The sequence below is a fragment of the Salvia splendens genome, chromosome 12 (assembly GCF_004379255.2).
Source record: "Salvia splendens isolate huo1 chromosome 12, SspV2, whole genome shotgun sequence".
NCBI classification, from domain to species: Eukaryota; Viridiplantae; Streptophyta; class Magnoliopsida; order Lamiales; family Lamiaceae; genus Salvia; species Salvia splendens.
This window is the reverse complement of record NC_056043.1, coordinates 990,171-1,004,197: the sequence shown is the minus strand read 5'-3', so window position 1 is coordinate 1,004,197 and position 14,027 is coordinate 990,171. Positions and strand designations below refer to the sequence as shown.

Sequence of the window (14,027 nt, the reverse complement as noted above, 5' to 3'; positions counted from 1 at the left end):
TTAAAATAACAAAAATGAACTCTTATTGTGGATAGAAGGTAGTAATACAGAGGGAGAATAAGGTAGTAATGCAAAGGGAGAAGGAAAGGGCCGCAGTTTGTATGCGTTGGGTATTTAAACACTTGGGCCACATGTTAATTTTCTACTTGGACTCACTTTTGCTTTGGGTATTATAAACTTGAGCCAGTTTTTTTTTTTTTTTGAAAAAGATGATATTTGCACGTTACTTAAGGTTTTTTAATTAATATACAGTTCATTTTTTTCAAAATTTCATTTTTTTTAAAAGCGAAGGAAAATAATGCACGTAGGATGCATGCATGACTTTAATTTAAATTATTATATTAACGTTTAATCTAGCATATTACGTTCTTTCAAAAAGGATGATTTTAAACGTTACTTAACGCTATAACGGAAAGTTGAATTGAGGAATTAAGCAAACAAGGTGGACTTTCTTATTAAATATGGACTATGTCCTAGGTATATTTTTGACGTGAAATGTGATGTGGAGTATACTTGTGATGCAATGTTTTTGCTTGATGGAATATATTTGATGTGGCTTTGCCATGTATGTTTAATCGAATTCGAGTCCTAGTAGTGTCGCAAACCTACTCGGACTAGTGTACACCCAGTAGATCGGGTACCATCTTTCGAGTTGGCCGGCCAAGTCTAGTGACTTGGAATGTAGTCATATTCCCTGTCATATATGTTCAGATATTGTATGATGATGTTGTTGATGGGTGTTGATGGATAATACGATGAAATGTTTTAGTGTTCTGGACTTTTCAAAGTAAAAATCTTGAGGTCACTTGATGATGACATGATAAATAATATTTTATAAGATGTATTTTCAGCAAAGTCAACTGAATATATCAAGTACTCAATCATGCATATATCTATAACTATATAAAAAATGATTTTTTCCCTTAATATTGAATATTTATTAGTTTTGGTATGAATTTAAATATTTAAAAAAATTGGGCATATCTAGATATTTGTAGTAACTGTAATGAATATTTATGTGCAATAAATATCATGAAATAATTTGATTACAAATATTTATGAGTTGTGGGGTATTTGAACGATTTCTTAATCATCATCAATTAACTAGCCAATATATATATTCCCAATATTAACAAATCATCTATTAGTCATTAATCTATATGCGTTCCTATTTATATAGTCTATTCTTTACTAATTAGCATTAAATCAGTCGTCCAAATATATATGATCGTGATTGTAATCAATTAACCAATTTATTATAATAGATTTTTATATAGTTTGTAATTAATTGTTTCATATTTATTACATAACATTTTTTTTATAATTTTCGTATAATGATATTGTTCCAAGTTTCATTTAATTAATACATAATCTAAATCATATGTTTTGAAAATATCTTAGTTCGAGCACGCGTGTAATACTAGTTTTATTAGTTTTATTGGAATTATAGATTTGATACATTTATTCAAGGAATGGCGCGGCAATCATCCCACCATCCACCACCAAATTAACTCCGGTGACCAACGCCGCCTCATCCGAAGCCAGAAACGCCACCGCGTCCGCCACATGCTCGGCCGTGAGCGTCGCCCCTTTCAAGCTCTTGTAGGGCCCAATAAATTTCTCCATATCCTCCAACGCATACCCCTTCTCCTCGGCTAGCGGCGTGTACACCAGCCCGGGCGACACGCTGTTCACCCGAATCCCGTGCTTCCCGAGCTGCAAGCTCGCGCACTCCATCAGCCCCAGCGTCGGACACTTGGACATCATATAGTCCGTCGAGTTCACCATCGCCATCACCGCCGCCAGACTGCCCATGCAGACGATAGCCCCTCTGGTCCTCAATTCCACCATCTTACGCGCCGCGTGCTTCACGCACACGGCCATGCTACGCGCGTTCACGCGCATCACACGGTCGTACTCTGTCATGTCCAAGTCCAGTATTGTCTGAGGGAGTCTGGTGGCGGTGCCAGCGTTGCTGAACATCACGTCGAGGCCGCCGTAGGTCGTCGCCGTCCATCCTATCATGGCCTCGACCTGCTCCTCGTCCGTCACGTCGCACTGAACATAGCTGCACCGCTCCAGCCCGATGGATTCCGCCACGGCGAGGCCCTTTTCGGGCTGGATGTCGGCGATCACCACCGCGCGTGCACCGTGGTCCGCCAGGGCGCGGGCGGTGGTCTCGCCGAGGCCGCTGGCGCCGCCTGTCACGATGGCTACTTTGCCTTGAAGCTTTTTCTTCGTCAAATTGTTTGACATATTTGGGATTTAGATGCTAAAAGTAAAGAATATATGTCTATATATAGAGCAGGAAAGATGGATACAAAAATATTAGGACTAATTCAATTATGTTTTTATTGAAAACTTATTTTAATTATTTTTATTGTTTGGTTCGAGTTCAACCCCACGATATTCAGTTCCTAGATCAGCCATTGTTTGATGCGTAACCGAAAATGAAAAAAGACTATTTTTCTTGGAGGTTAGTAATTTCTATCAAATCAAATAGTAAGCGTATGTTAGCGTAGTGGTAGTGGGGCTAATACATGATGCCAAAGGTCTTAGGTTGCAGTCCACCGTAATAGAATCTTTAAATTTCTGTTTATTTATTTTTCAATAAGAAAGAAAGAAACTTAAAATGTGCTTGAATTGTTTTTCTTATAATTGGCCAAACTTATCTAATCAAATAGGCAAAGGGTTTGGCAGATTTTAGTTAGAATGCTGATGCTTGCCCACTATTTTTAAGTTACCACCTTTGATTATGTAGAGTGGGTCATTAAAGTGGTTAAATTAGTTGAAATTTTTAGTTGATTTGCAAATATAAAATTAATAGGAGGGACCAAAATTGCTAAAAATTCCCTGAATAATTTATTAGAGTGCTGAAGCTACCCCACTCTAATTTGGTAGATGCCTAAAGTTTATGAACAGGTTGTTACGGTTTGGGACCACTGGTTCCGGTTTAAGAAAATTGTGAATCAGAACCGGCCCGTGAGCATACTTGTCGGTTTCGATTTGTAAACCGCCGGCTTTTCTACTGTTTTCATGTTCTGGTTCCGGTTTGACTGTTTCCATGTTTTTATTTTATTTTTATTTTTTATTTTATACTTCCTTCGTCTCACCATAAGTGATGAATTTCTTTTAGGCACAGGTTTTAAGAAAGTAATATATATTGAGTTATAGTGTAGAGAATAAAGTATGAGCGAGAAAAACGTAAGAGAGATAAAGAAAAGAATAAAGTAAGAAAGAGAGAGTAAAGTAAGAGAGAAAATAAAGTAAGAGACGGTTAAAGTTTTGTTTTCTGTTAAAAAGGAAATTGATCACTTGTGGTGTGACAACCCAAAATGGAAAGTTGATTACTTGTGATGGGACAGAGGGAGTACATATTAAGAAATACTCCCTTCGTCCCTTAAAGTTTATCACACTTCTTTTCCACACTCGTTTTGTAAAAATAATACTCCATCCGTCCCCAAGGAATATGCACTTTGGGTCCGGCACGAGTTTTAATACAAAATTGGTAAAGTAAGAGAGATGTAGAGAAAAAGTAATTAAAGTATTGTTAGTGGAGAATAAGTCTCACCTCAGCAGAGAGAAAATAGTTTTCAAAATTAGAAAGTGCATATTCTTGTGGAGTGAACTAAGAAAGGAAAGAGTGCATATTCTTGTGGGACGGAGGAGTAATAAATAGTTAAAGTGGAGTGAGGATAAAGTAAGAAAGAGAATAATGTAGAGAAAAGTTGTAACTAAATTATTCTTTCTTTTACTTTGCACTCTTTCTATTCTAACTATTTATTATTATTTTTACAAAATGAGTACAGAAAAAACTTTCAGTAATGGAGGGAGTACAACGTTTGACCATAGTTCTCAGTTGACTTGCTATTATACTAGTAAAATATTAATAAGGATATGACTAAAATTCTGAATTTGTAGTTTTGTATGTATGATTTGGTAAACTGATATGAAAACATATTCAATACTGTCATCTAAACTTCGTTCTAGTGGTTTTTCCCTATTTAGATTTTTCACGAGAACATATATATAGAGACCCTATTCGACTCTCTTTTGCGATCTATCAAAGAACCAACAAAGAAAATTCGAAATGTAGTTGATCATGCTTCACTCAACAAAAAAGATAATATAACAGGACCAACTTATCTAACAAAGGGTTTGAGAGATTTTAATTAGAGTGCTGATGCTTGCCCACTATTTCTATGTACTATATAACCACCTTGATTATATAGAGTGGGTCATTAAAGTGGTTGAATTAGTTGAAAATTTTAGTCGACTTGCAAATATACTAAAAAATTAATAGGGTAAGACCTGAATAATTTATTAGAGTGCTGAAGCTTCCCCACTATATAATTTGGTAATATATATTTGATTATGCAAAATAATGGAATACTCTATGATTTTCTAGGAGTGCACACGATTTTTTAAGTTCATGTGTGCATATGTTATTTACTACTATCTCCATCAACAAAAAATAGACAAAGCTGTAAATGACATAAATTTTAATGCGTAATTAGTAAAGTAAGAGAGGAGGGAAAATTGTGGTTAAAGTAGTGTTAGTGGATTATGTGGTCCACATTTAGAATGTTGTGTATGGTTAATATTTATTTAAAACTTTCCATATTTAAAATTAATCTAATTTTTGTAGACAATCTAAAATAGTAAAATGAGTCTATTTTTTATTGGCAGTTAATATCAACTATTGATATAAATAACATTAAATCCTCTATGCGACTGCATTTAGTAGATTCATTATATATGCTAGTTGGTGATAATTCACCTCTATTATTGTGTAGTACTCCTTCCGTCCCAACTAAGTTGGTACAAACTTTTGGATATAAAGATTAAAAAATTATATTAAATAAATTAAGTGAAAATAAAATAAATATGAGAGGGAAAAAGTAGGAGAGATGAAGAGAAAATAAAGTAGGTGATGCATAAAGTAAGAATGATTGGATGTTTTGAATTTTATCAAAAAATTAAGAGAGATGAAAAGAGAACATAGTGGAAAATGAGTGAAAGAATTAGTGGAATGCGAGTACTAATTTTATATAGTTTTATTATGAAATATGAGTGTAATAAAGTCCGCGGATTGTGTGGTCTATTACAAAAAATAGTAAAAATAAAAATAAATGAAACCTTTATTGATAGACGAACAAAAAAGCAGAATGGGACGGTCATTAGAGCACCCACAACCGTGCTCTTGCCAACGAACACGGTTGTGGGCCCGACACCACTATTCCCGCCTGCTCTTAGACAAGGGCACAACATCCACAGATGTGCTCTTCCGCAAGGACGAGCACAATACATTTTAAATAAAAATATTTCCATAACATTAAAATTCATTAAAAAAATAAAAATTACATAATTAAAATCCTAAAAATTAAAAATTACATAATTAAAATACTAAAAATTAAAAATTACATAATTAAAGCTAAAATATCCCCGTGGAAGACTACTCATCCGGCGGCACTACCCCCAATTATTTTTGGAGGCACAATATCATGGCCTCGTGCGATCGAAGTTGCGAGGGGGTCATAGTTGACCTATCGGCCATATTGAGTTGGGCCAAAAGGGTCCACAACGAATTGGTGGGGGGTGGAGGTGGCGCATAGGGAACGGAAAAGGGAGCGGGGTCGGGAGCATCGCCGGATGAAGTCGCGGCGCGACGGCGGTTGGCCGCCGCCTTCTTCCTTCCTTGCGATCGGCGTTGGGAACCGCTCTGGCCGGCGTCGGGGCTACCCAAGTTAGCTCCAGCGAGTTGGCTAACCACGTCTTCGGAGCCTGAGTCGGATAGGGATGCCGACCTTGACCGTTTGGAGGAGCCGCTAGAGGAGGATGTTACGCCTCTCCTATACTTCGGATGTGATCGCGTCTCCTGCCAAATGTTTAGGTACTTGAACGCCTTGTAGTTCATGGATTGGTAGGTCAACATGGAGGAACTGATGATGTCGACCTCGCTCCGGCCGCTCCCGCCGACGGCTCTTCCTGGAGGTAATACCCCTGGAACTTGTTAATTTATTCGTTAGCTCGGTAGATCGCGTTGCGCACCAGTAACATCCCAAAAATAGAATTAGAGGAAATGTATATTTTAAATTAAATTACATTCAGTAATCTGTTTATGTGTGTATAAATTACATTCAGATTACAGTAATCTGTATATGTACTAAATGGGCCGAAAATGAGGTTCTACAAATGCATAGTGTGGAATAATCAAAATATTAATATGATGTCTTTTTAATGTAGTGTTAATTGAAGAATTTATATATTATTTCTTTTCCAGTTTTGATGGTAGGTGTATGATATGGAGGAATTGGGGAAAATGAGTTTCCAACACTTGGTGTAATTAGAATGATCTAGAGGATAGTTAAATAAATAGACTAAATTAGGTAATGACATTTGTCCACCCTTACCCTCACAATGATAAATAGGAGTAATATTGAAAAGAGTGGATATACATGTGTGTATAGTAAATAAAAGAGAAAGGGGCAGAGAATTCTAGAAACATGTTTAGGAATATATAAAGCCTTCTAAACCCTCATTTGAGGGGGGAGGCTTCGGCCCTACATCCCCTCTATTTTGTGAATGGGCGAAACATTCTTATATAAGGTACTCTTCTTATCTTCACAACTTAAGTTATTGAGTATTATTTAAAATATGCATAGATATAGGTATGTGCAAGATATTGTGATTAAGTATAGTTTAGAATAGAAAAAGAAATGAAATGGAACTTGTAGATGATAGAGAAATAACGACCCTCTTATTTGGGGTAGAGCCATGGGTTATGATAAGTATAATTATTGGTGACCATTATAATTATTGGCCGAGAAGTTCATATGTATAAGCATGTTAGAGTTTTAATGTTGACTTTGATTAACAAGAATGAAGAATATATATAATCTAGGATTACTTATGATATGATGTAAAATGATGAGTAATTTAGTATGGATATTTATTAAGAAATAGAAGTTGCAAACAGTGATGAGTGTAATACCTGAATACTTAATGAAATTAATATGTATTTATTGATATATATGGTGTTGCTTCGCTTGGTCAATGCATTGGGTATAATTGTCATGCTACTGCTATACGAAAATGAGATGATCGTCCGACGTGGACTATACGGATCTCGCCCAAATGGGCTATATGTTGCCTACTATCGGGCTATATGAAAATTTTATGTTCGTCCTACAAGGACTATATGGACTCTCATCATGTACGGGGCTATATGGTGCCCACTATTGGGCTATACGGAAATGTGATGTTCGTCCTATGAGGACTATACGGCTTTTGCCCTATATGGGCTATACGGTTGACATGATGTGATGCTCGCCCTATATGGGCTATATGGTGCCCACTATTTGGGCTATATGTTGATAGTCTGTGTGCCCGTGTTATTGCCGAGCACGACAAGGGGCTATATGATGTAATTTATTAACTTTATGATGTGGTTGGATTAATGATATTCAAGGTTAAATGTGTCTATATGGATGAGATTAACTGTGGCTTTTATTAGTTTATAGGGATGTGATTTGTCATTGATGCATATGTTGTGTGACATATGATGGTGATTTATTACTCGGATATGGTATATGACCTACAGAAAGCACATTAATATAGTGTAAAGTATATGTATTTCTATATGGCTATTATGGTGATATATGAGAGGTTGTGATAATATTTAATTGTATGAAATGTCGTATAAATAAGTATGAGTTTGATAAAGATTTGAAAAGAGTAAACGAAAACACATGAATAAGTATGAGAGAGGAAAATTCTAAAATGCGAAAGTCTTAAATGATATAGGAATCGAAGCATAAGACAATATGTGAGAAATTAAATGATTGGTAATGAATGGTGACATCACTTATTTGACGGACTTTTTTAAAAAGTAAAGATTTTGGGATGTTACACATACTCTCGTTGCACTCGATTGTTCCATTCGGCCGGTTTCATTGTACCGGCGACAGATGCGCCACCAAAAGTGATCGCCGGATTGGTTCGTGCCAACCTCCGGATCTTCAGAGATTGACAAATACGCCTTGAACAATTGCTCCATCTCCGCCGGCGAGTACGGTGTGCGGACACCGCGAGTAGGATGAGTCGACCTCGCTCTAGGCTCGGGTGTCCACCCGTATCGCCCTTCGGGGGCATCTTGGTCATCGATTGGGTATGGCCGGTAGCCACCCGGAACGCCCGAACTTTGGGTTTGAGGAGGGGCCGAATATTCCGTTTCCGGACTAGGAAACGGTTGTGAACCGAACCAATCGGGGTTCCAACCGTGGGAGCCCGGGGGGTGATCGCCTTGGCCGGACATTGTTATGTTGTATGTGTGGAAGAAAGATTAAGAATGGAGATGAGAGAATATAGATGAGAATGGAAATGAGAGAATGTAGATGAGAATGTAAATGAGAGAATGTAGTGTGAATTTTTGGGTGTGAAAGTGAGGGTATTTATAGATGAAAATGTGTATTTTTGGGGGAAAAAAGTGGTAGAAAACGGTAAAAAACGGATATATTTTTTATGGGAAGTGGAAAAATATTTTTTTTAATCGGTTTTTTAATTAAAAACCATTTAAATTTTTTTTTTCAAAGGCAACAGCTATGCCGTTGCCCAATCGCAGCACGCCACGTCACCTACTCGCTGGCACGGACGTGCTCGATGCATCGAGCAGCGCCGTGCCAGCGGAGGACGAGCTCTTCCGTGCCGCTGGCACGGACGGACGGACGCCGTCCGTCCACCGTTGCAGATGCTCTTAATGGACGGGGGAAGTACATAATATTCAGGATTAAAGAGTACTTATTAATTAGAGTTTAAACATTTAATTTAATAAAAAAAGATAAATATCCATATATAAAGAACCAACAAAAAAAAAATCCAAAATGACTCGTCACGCTTCACTCAAAAAAAAAACAAAATATAACAATTTAAGAACTTAATTTATTGGAATTTTAGATTTCATAAATTTATTCAAATATTGACTAGTTTGATCAAAGGAATGGCATGGCAATCGTCCCGCTATCCACCGCCAAATCAACTCCGGTGAGCAATGCCGCCTCATCCGAAGCCAGAAACGCCACCGCGTCGGCCACGTGCTCGGCCGTGAGCGTCGCCCCTTTCTAGCTCTTGCAGCGCCCAATACGCTTCTCCACATACTCGGGCGAAATCCCATTTTTTTCGGCGAGTGCTGTATACACCACCCCGGGCGACACGCTGTTCACCCGAATCCCGTGCTTCCCGAGCTGCAAGCTCGCGGACCGCATCAGCCCCAGCACCGCCCGCTTCGACATCACATAGTCCGTCAGGTTCACCACCGCCTTCTCCGCCGACACGCTCCCGATACAGATGATAACTCCTCTCGTCCCCAATTCCACCATCTTACGCGCCGCATGCTTCACGCACACCGCCATGCCACGCGCGTTCACTCGCATCACGCGCTCGTACTCCGCAAAATCCAGATCCAGGACGGTCTGAGGGAAGCCGGTGACGACGCCGGCGTTGCTGAGCATTATGTCGAGGCCGCTGTAGGCCGTCACTGTCGATTCTATCATGGCCGTGTTAAGGACCTAAATCCCTAACGAACCGAAAAAATGGATAATAACAAGATAAGAGAATCCGGCGCCCGTGAGGGTCGGCGGGGATAAGGATCTGGGTGGCTGCTGTGCGCGGGTTCCAACCCGTCGGGCAACGGCTACAGATCAGATATACGTTCCAGCTGTGCGCGGAGAGATTCCGTCGGGCAACAGGTAGCGTAGGGAATTATGGATTCAAAGCATATGGCAAGACATTTGGCCAAAATAATATATTCATTATGAATGATTAAAATGATAACAAGCTCTCCTATTTATAATACTAGAATACTACCCTAACTTATTGAATAAGAAACAAATATCTAAACAAATATAAGAAAGATATGCAAAACCCTAATATATTTAAACTAATTAAATGAAGGCTCTTAACAACTCCCCCATGGTTAAAATCCACCTTGTCCTCAAGGTGGAAACCACGACACGACGAAGAGTCCCTCCGAGATCAAACGCACAAGACTGCCCTCTCTTTTTTAATATTTTCATCGTATTGCTGATTGCGGTCTTCTTCGTAACCAATTTTTCAGTCGTAACTCTAATCTCATTCTCAAATAACCCTCTCTTCTCTTCCATTTCCCCTTCAAGGTCGTGCTTTTGAATCTCAAATGCAGTCTTGTCCTCTTCAACAAGGCTTAGAATCTCCATCTTCTCGATTTTGCTCTGCTTCTCAGGAAGCATACTTAAATCTTTTTCTTTTGTCTCTAAACTGCATCCAAGAGCTTCAGGTCTTATCTCTTTCTCGATCAGCTTCTGAAAAGTGTTGTTGACCTCTTCTTTTCTTTTGGCATTAGAGTCATTTTTTTTCTCCATCTCTTTTTGATTCCACACATTATTAAGTACGATCAACTTCTCTTCACTATCGTGCAAATCTGTATCCAACTCATTTTTCCTCGAGTTTGAGACATCACCTTGCAGTTGACGAGTAGAAGCCGATATTGGAGCTTTCACTGATAGCAGTAACAATGGCTGACATGGTCTCGAGGCGGCGTATGGCGGTGGCGACGGTGCAGCAGCAGTGGGGGTTGGCTTTTGGTCGTGCACGAGCTGCGGTTGTGTTGGTGTATAGGAGCTTGGGAACGTGAAGTGTTGGTTCTGCTTCTGGGGCTGCTGACAGTCTCGCTGCCGGCTAGTATACACCTCGGGTGGGGATCGTGGTTGTTTATAAGGGGGAACACCGTAGGGCAGATCATGGGTCGGGATTCCCTGTGATTGCCGCTGGCCGGGAGGGGCCAAGTAAGTAGGCCTGCGGGACTGCACAAGCGTCAGATGTTGAGACGGTGTAGGCGTGTATTTTGGCCGTGGCTCCGACAATGGAGGAGCGCGAATCTCTTCAACACAACGACCGTGTGTTCGGGATGGTGGATCCCAGCATGTCGGACGACGCTTGGGCGGTGGTGGTGATGGCTACCGTTAACTCCGGAATCGAAGGCTGCATAAGGCTGTTGTCCATGTGCTGCTTTTGACGCTTGCAATTTTGTGGTACGACGATCGATTTCTTCCCAACGTGATTCCAACTTGGAGGTAGCAACATCCAATAGATCGATCAATTGTTCATAACGCCCCATTCCGGTATAGTGCGGTGGCTGTTTGTAGGTTTGCCTCTGTGGCCTTTCGAGGCGAGACGACATCACTTGGAGATGTGGTAGCTGAGGTGGGTCATACGGCCAGACTCCCCTTGATCGTCTCTGTCCTGGCAGGTCCTCGGGCGATGGCCTCAGCTGCACCAATTGCTGGTGGTAGGACCGATATGGCGGATCCCAACAGCTCCGTAGAGCAGCCATGAACTGATGTTAAGAAGGAAGATGGGGGTATAAAATAGATACTTTGTGCTTCTGTTCGTAGGTGTATGTTAAAAAAGGGTTTTTTTGGTGATTTATTTGGGGGATATGGACAAACGAAGGTGGAGGATGAGTACGAGATGAAAGCACCAGTTGTTAAGGACCTAAATCCCATAAAATGGAAAATAACAAGATAAGAGAATTCGGCGCCCGTGAGGGTCGGCGGGGATAAGGATCTGGGTGGCTGTGCACGGGTTCCAACCCGTCGGGCAATGGCTACAGATCAGATATACGTTCCGGCTGTGCGCGAAGAGATTCCGTCGGGCAGTAGGTAGCGTAGGGAATTATGGATTCAAAGCATATCGCAAGGCATTTGGCAAAAATAATATATTCATTTAATGATTAAAATGATAACACGCTCTCCTATTTATAATACTAGAATACTACCCTAACTTATTGAACAAGAAATAAATATTTAAATAAATATGGGAAAGATATGCAAAACCCTAATATATCTAAACTAATTAAATGAAGGCTCGTAACAGGCCGCCACCTGTTCCTCGTCCGCCACATCGCACTGGACGTAGCTGCAGCGCTGCAGGCCGACGGATTCGGCCACGGCGCGGCCCCTTTCGGATTGGATGTCGGCGATCACCACCGCGCGCGCCGTGATCGGCCAGGGCGTGGGCGGTCGTCTCGCCGATGCCGTCGGCGCCGCCGGTTACAATAGCTACTTTGCCTTGAAGCTTTTTTTCATCAAATTGTTTGACATATTTGGGATTTTAAATTTTAGGGTTAAAGATGTGTTACTAAAGAAAAGAATTTATGTCTATATATAGAGATAGAAAGATGGATACAAAAATATTAGGGCGAGGAGAGTTTTAATGTTAAATTGATAAAATAAAAGAGATATGAGAAAATATAGTAGAAATACTGTTATTACTGAGTATAAACCCATCTCACATCGGGAGTCTGAGAGAAGTTGGAAGGTGTATATAATTCATGTCCAACTCCAATCAGTTTGATGCCTTTTGGGGAGTGACCCAAAAATAAATCCGTGGGGATTGATCCAAAGCGGACAATATCAAACGCTGTTGCAGTCGACAATCCAAATAAGTGGTATCAGAGCCAGATCGAGTGGGGCCCAGGATGACTCAAGTTCGAGTCGGGCCCGTAATGTCTCGATGTGTCGACTGCGTCTGATCTGTTCCCGTAATATCTCGATGTGTTGACTGCGTCTGATCTGTTCCCAATGTGATCTGGTTTGAGGGAGAGGATTGTTAAGTACAAACCCATTCCACATCGGGAGTCTGAGGGAAGTTGGAAGGTTTATACTTTTGGGAGTAACCCAAAACTAAATTCGTGCTGGCTTAGTATTTATCTTATTACAGAAAAAATGAGAAAAGACTACTGTACATTATATTATAGTATTAGTAATTTCTATCAAACCAAATAGGGAACCAGCACTGATAAAACATTGTCAACCCTAAGCTCAATTAAAATGTGTTTGAATTGTTTTTTCTTATAACAGGTCCACCTTATCTAACAAAGGGTTTGGGAGATTTTAATTAGAGTGCTGATGCTTGCCCACTATTACTGTGTAGGAGTACTATATATGTTACCACCTTGATTATATAGAGTGGGTCATTAAAGTGGTTGAATTAGTTGAAAATTGTAGTCAACTTGCAAATATACTGAAAAATTAATATGGTAAGACGAAAAATGCTAAAAGTTTCCTGAATAATTTATTAGAGTGCTGAAGCTTCCCCACTATGATTTGGTATATATAGAGATAAAGTTCATAAATCGGCGATTATGGTTCGGCACCACCGGTCCCGATTTTTAGAAAATTGTGAACAGGAACCGGCTCGTGAGCATATTTGGCGGTTCTGGTTTTGGTTCGTAAATTGCTGTTTTTTCGACGGTTTTCATTGTTCCGGTTCCCGTTTGGCTATTTCCAGTTTTTTTTATTATTTAATTTTTGAAGTACATGTGTGAATTACTATGTATTAGTGTACTCCCTCCGTCCACCATTTAAAGAGCCCTTTTGACTCGACACAGATTTTTAGAAATTATTAGATTTTGTGAAAAAAAGTAAAAGGAGAAAGTGAGTGGAATGTGAGACTCATTTAAAATATTAGTTTTATATTGGATTGTGAGGGTAAAAAAGTTGGTGGAATGTGAGGTTTGCATACTAAAAGTGGAATAAAGTAAATGGTTCTATAAATCGTGGACAAACCAAAATGGCAAAGATGCTCTTTAAATGGTGGACGGAGGGAGTAATTTTTATTATATTCAAAATATTAATTAAAATGAAATACTAATTATTAGGAGGAGTATATATTAAGCAGAATTTGGACTATATATTTGATTATGCGGATTAAATAACGGAATACTACCTATGATTTTCTAGGGGTGCATACGATTTGTTTTAGTTCAAGTGTGCCTATGTTATTTATTACTCCGTCGACAAAATAGATAAAGTTGTAAATGACACGAGTTTTAATGCGCAATTAGTAAAATAAAAGCGAATAAGGGAAAAATTGTGGTGAGAGTAGTGTTAGCGGATTATGAGGTCCACATTTAGAATGACGTGTAAAGTAGTATTTGTTTAAAACTCCATATTTAGAATTGGTCTAATTTTTGTGGACAATCTAAAATA

General features: G+C 39.4%; 1 protein-coding gene and 1 pseudogene across 1 annotated transcript; both read right to left on the bottom strand.

The window, feature by feature from the left end:
- Positions 1-1,397: 1,397 nt before the first annotated feature.
- Positions 1,398-2,259, bottom strand: LOC121757386 ((-)-isopiperitenol/(-)-carveol dehydrogenase, mitochondrial-like). Its single transcript, XM_042152937.1, has one exon. It carries the CDS (start codon positions 2,254-2,256, stop codon positions 1,462-1,464), a length of 795 nt encoding a protein of 264 aa, XP_042008871.1. The 5' UTR covers positions 2,257-2,259; the 3' UTR covers positions 1,398-1,461.
- A 6,731-nt stretch (positions 2,260-8,990) lies between these two features.
- Positions 8,991-12,126, bottom strand: LOC121759097 (annotated as a pseudogene).
- Between the last annotated feature and the right edge of the window lie 1,901 nt (positions 12,127-14,027).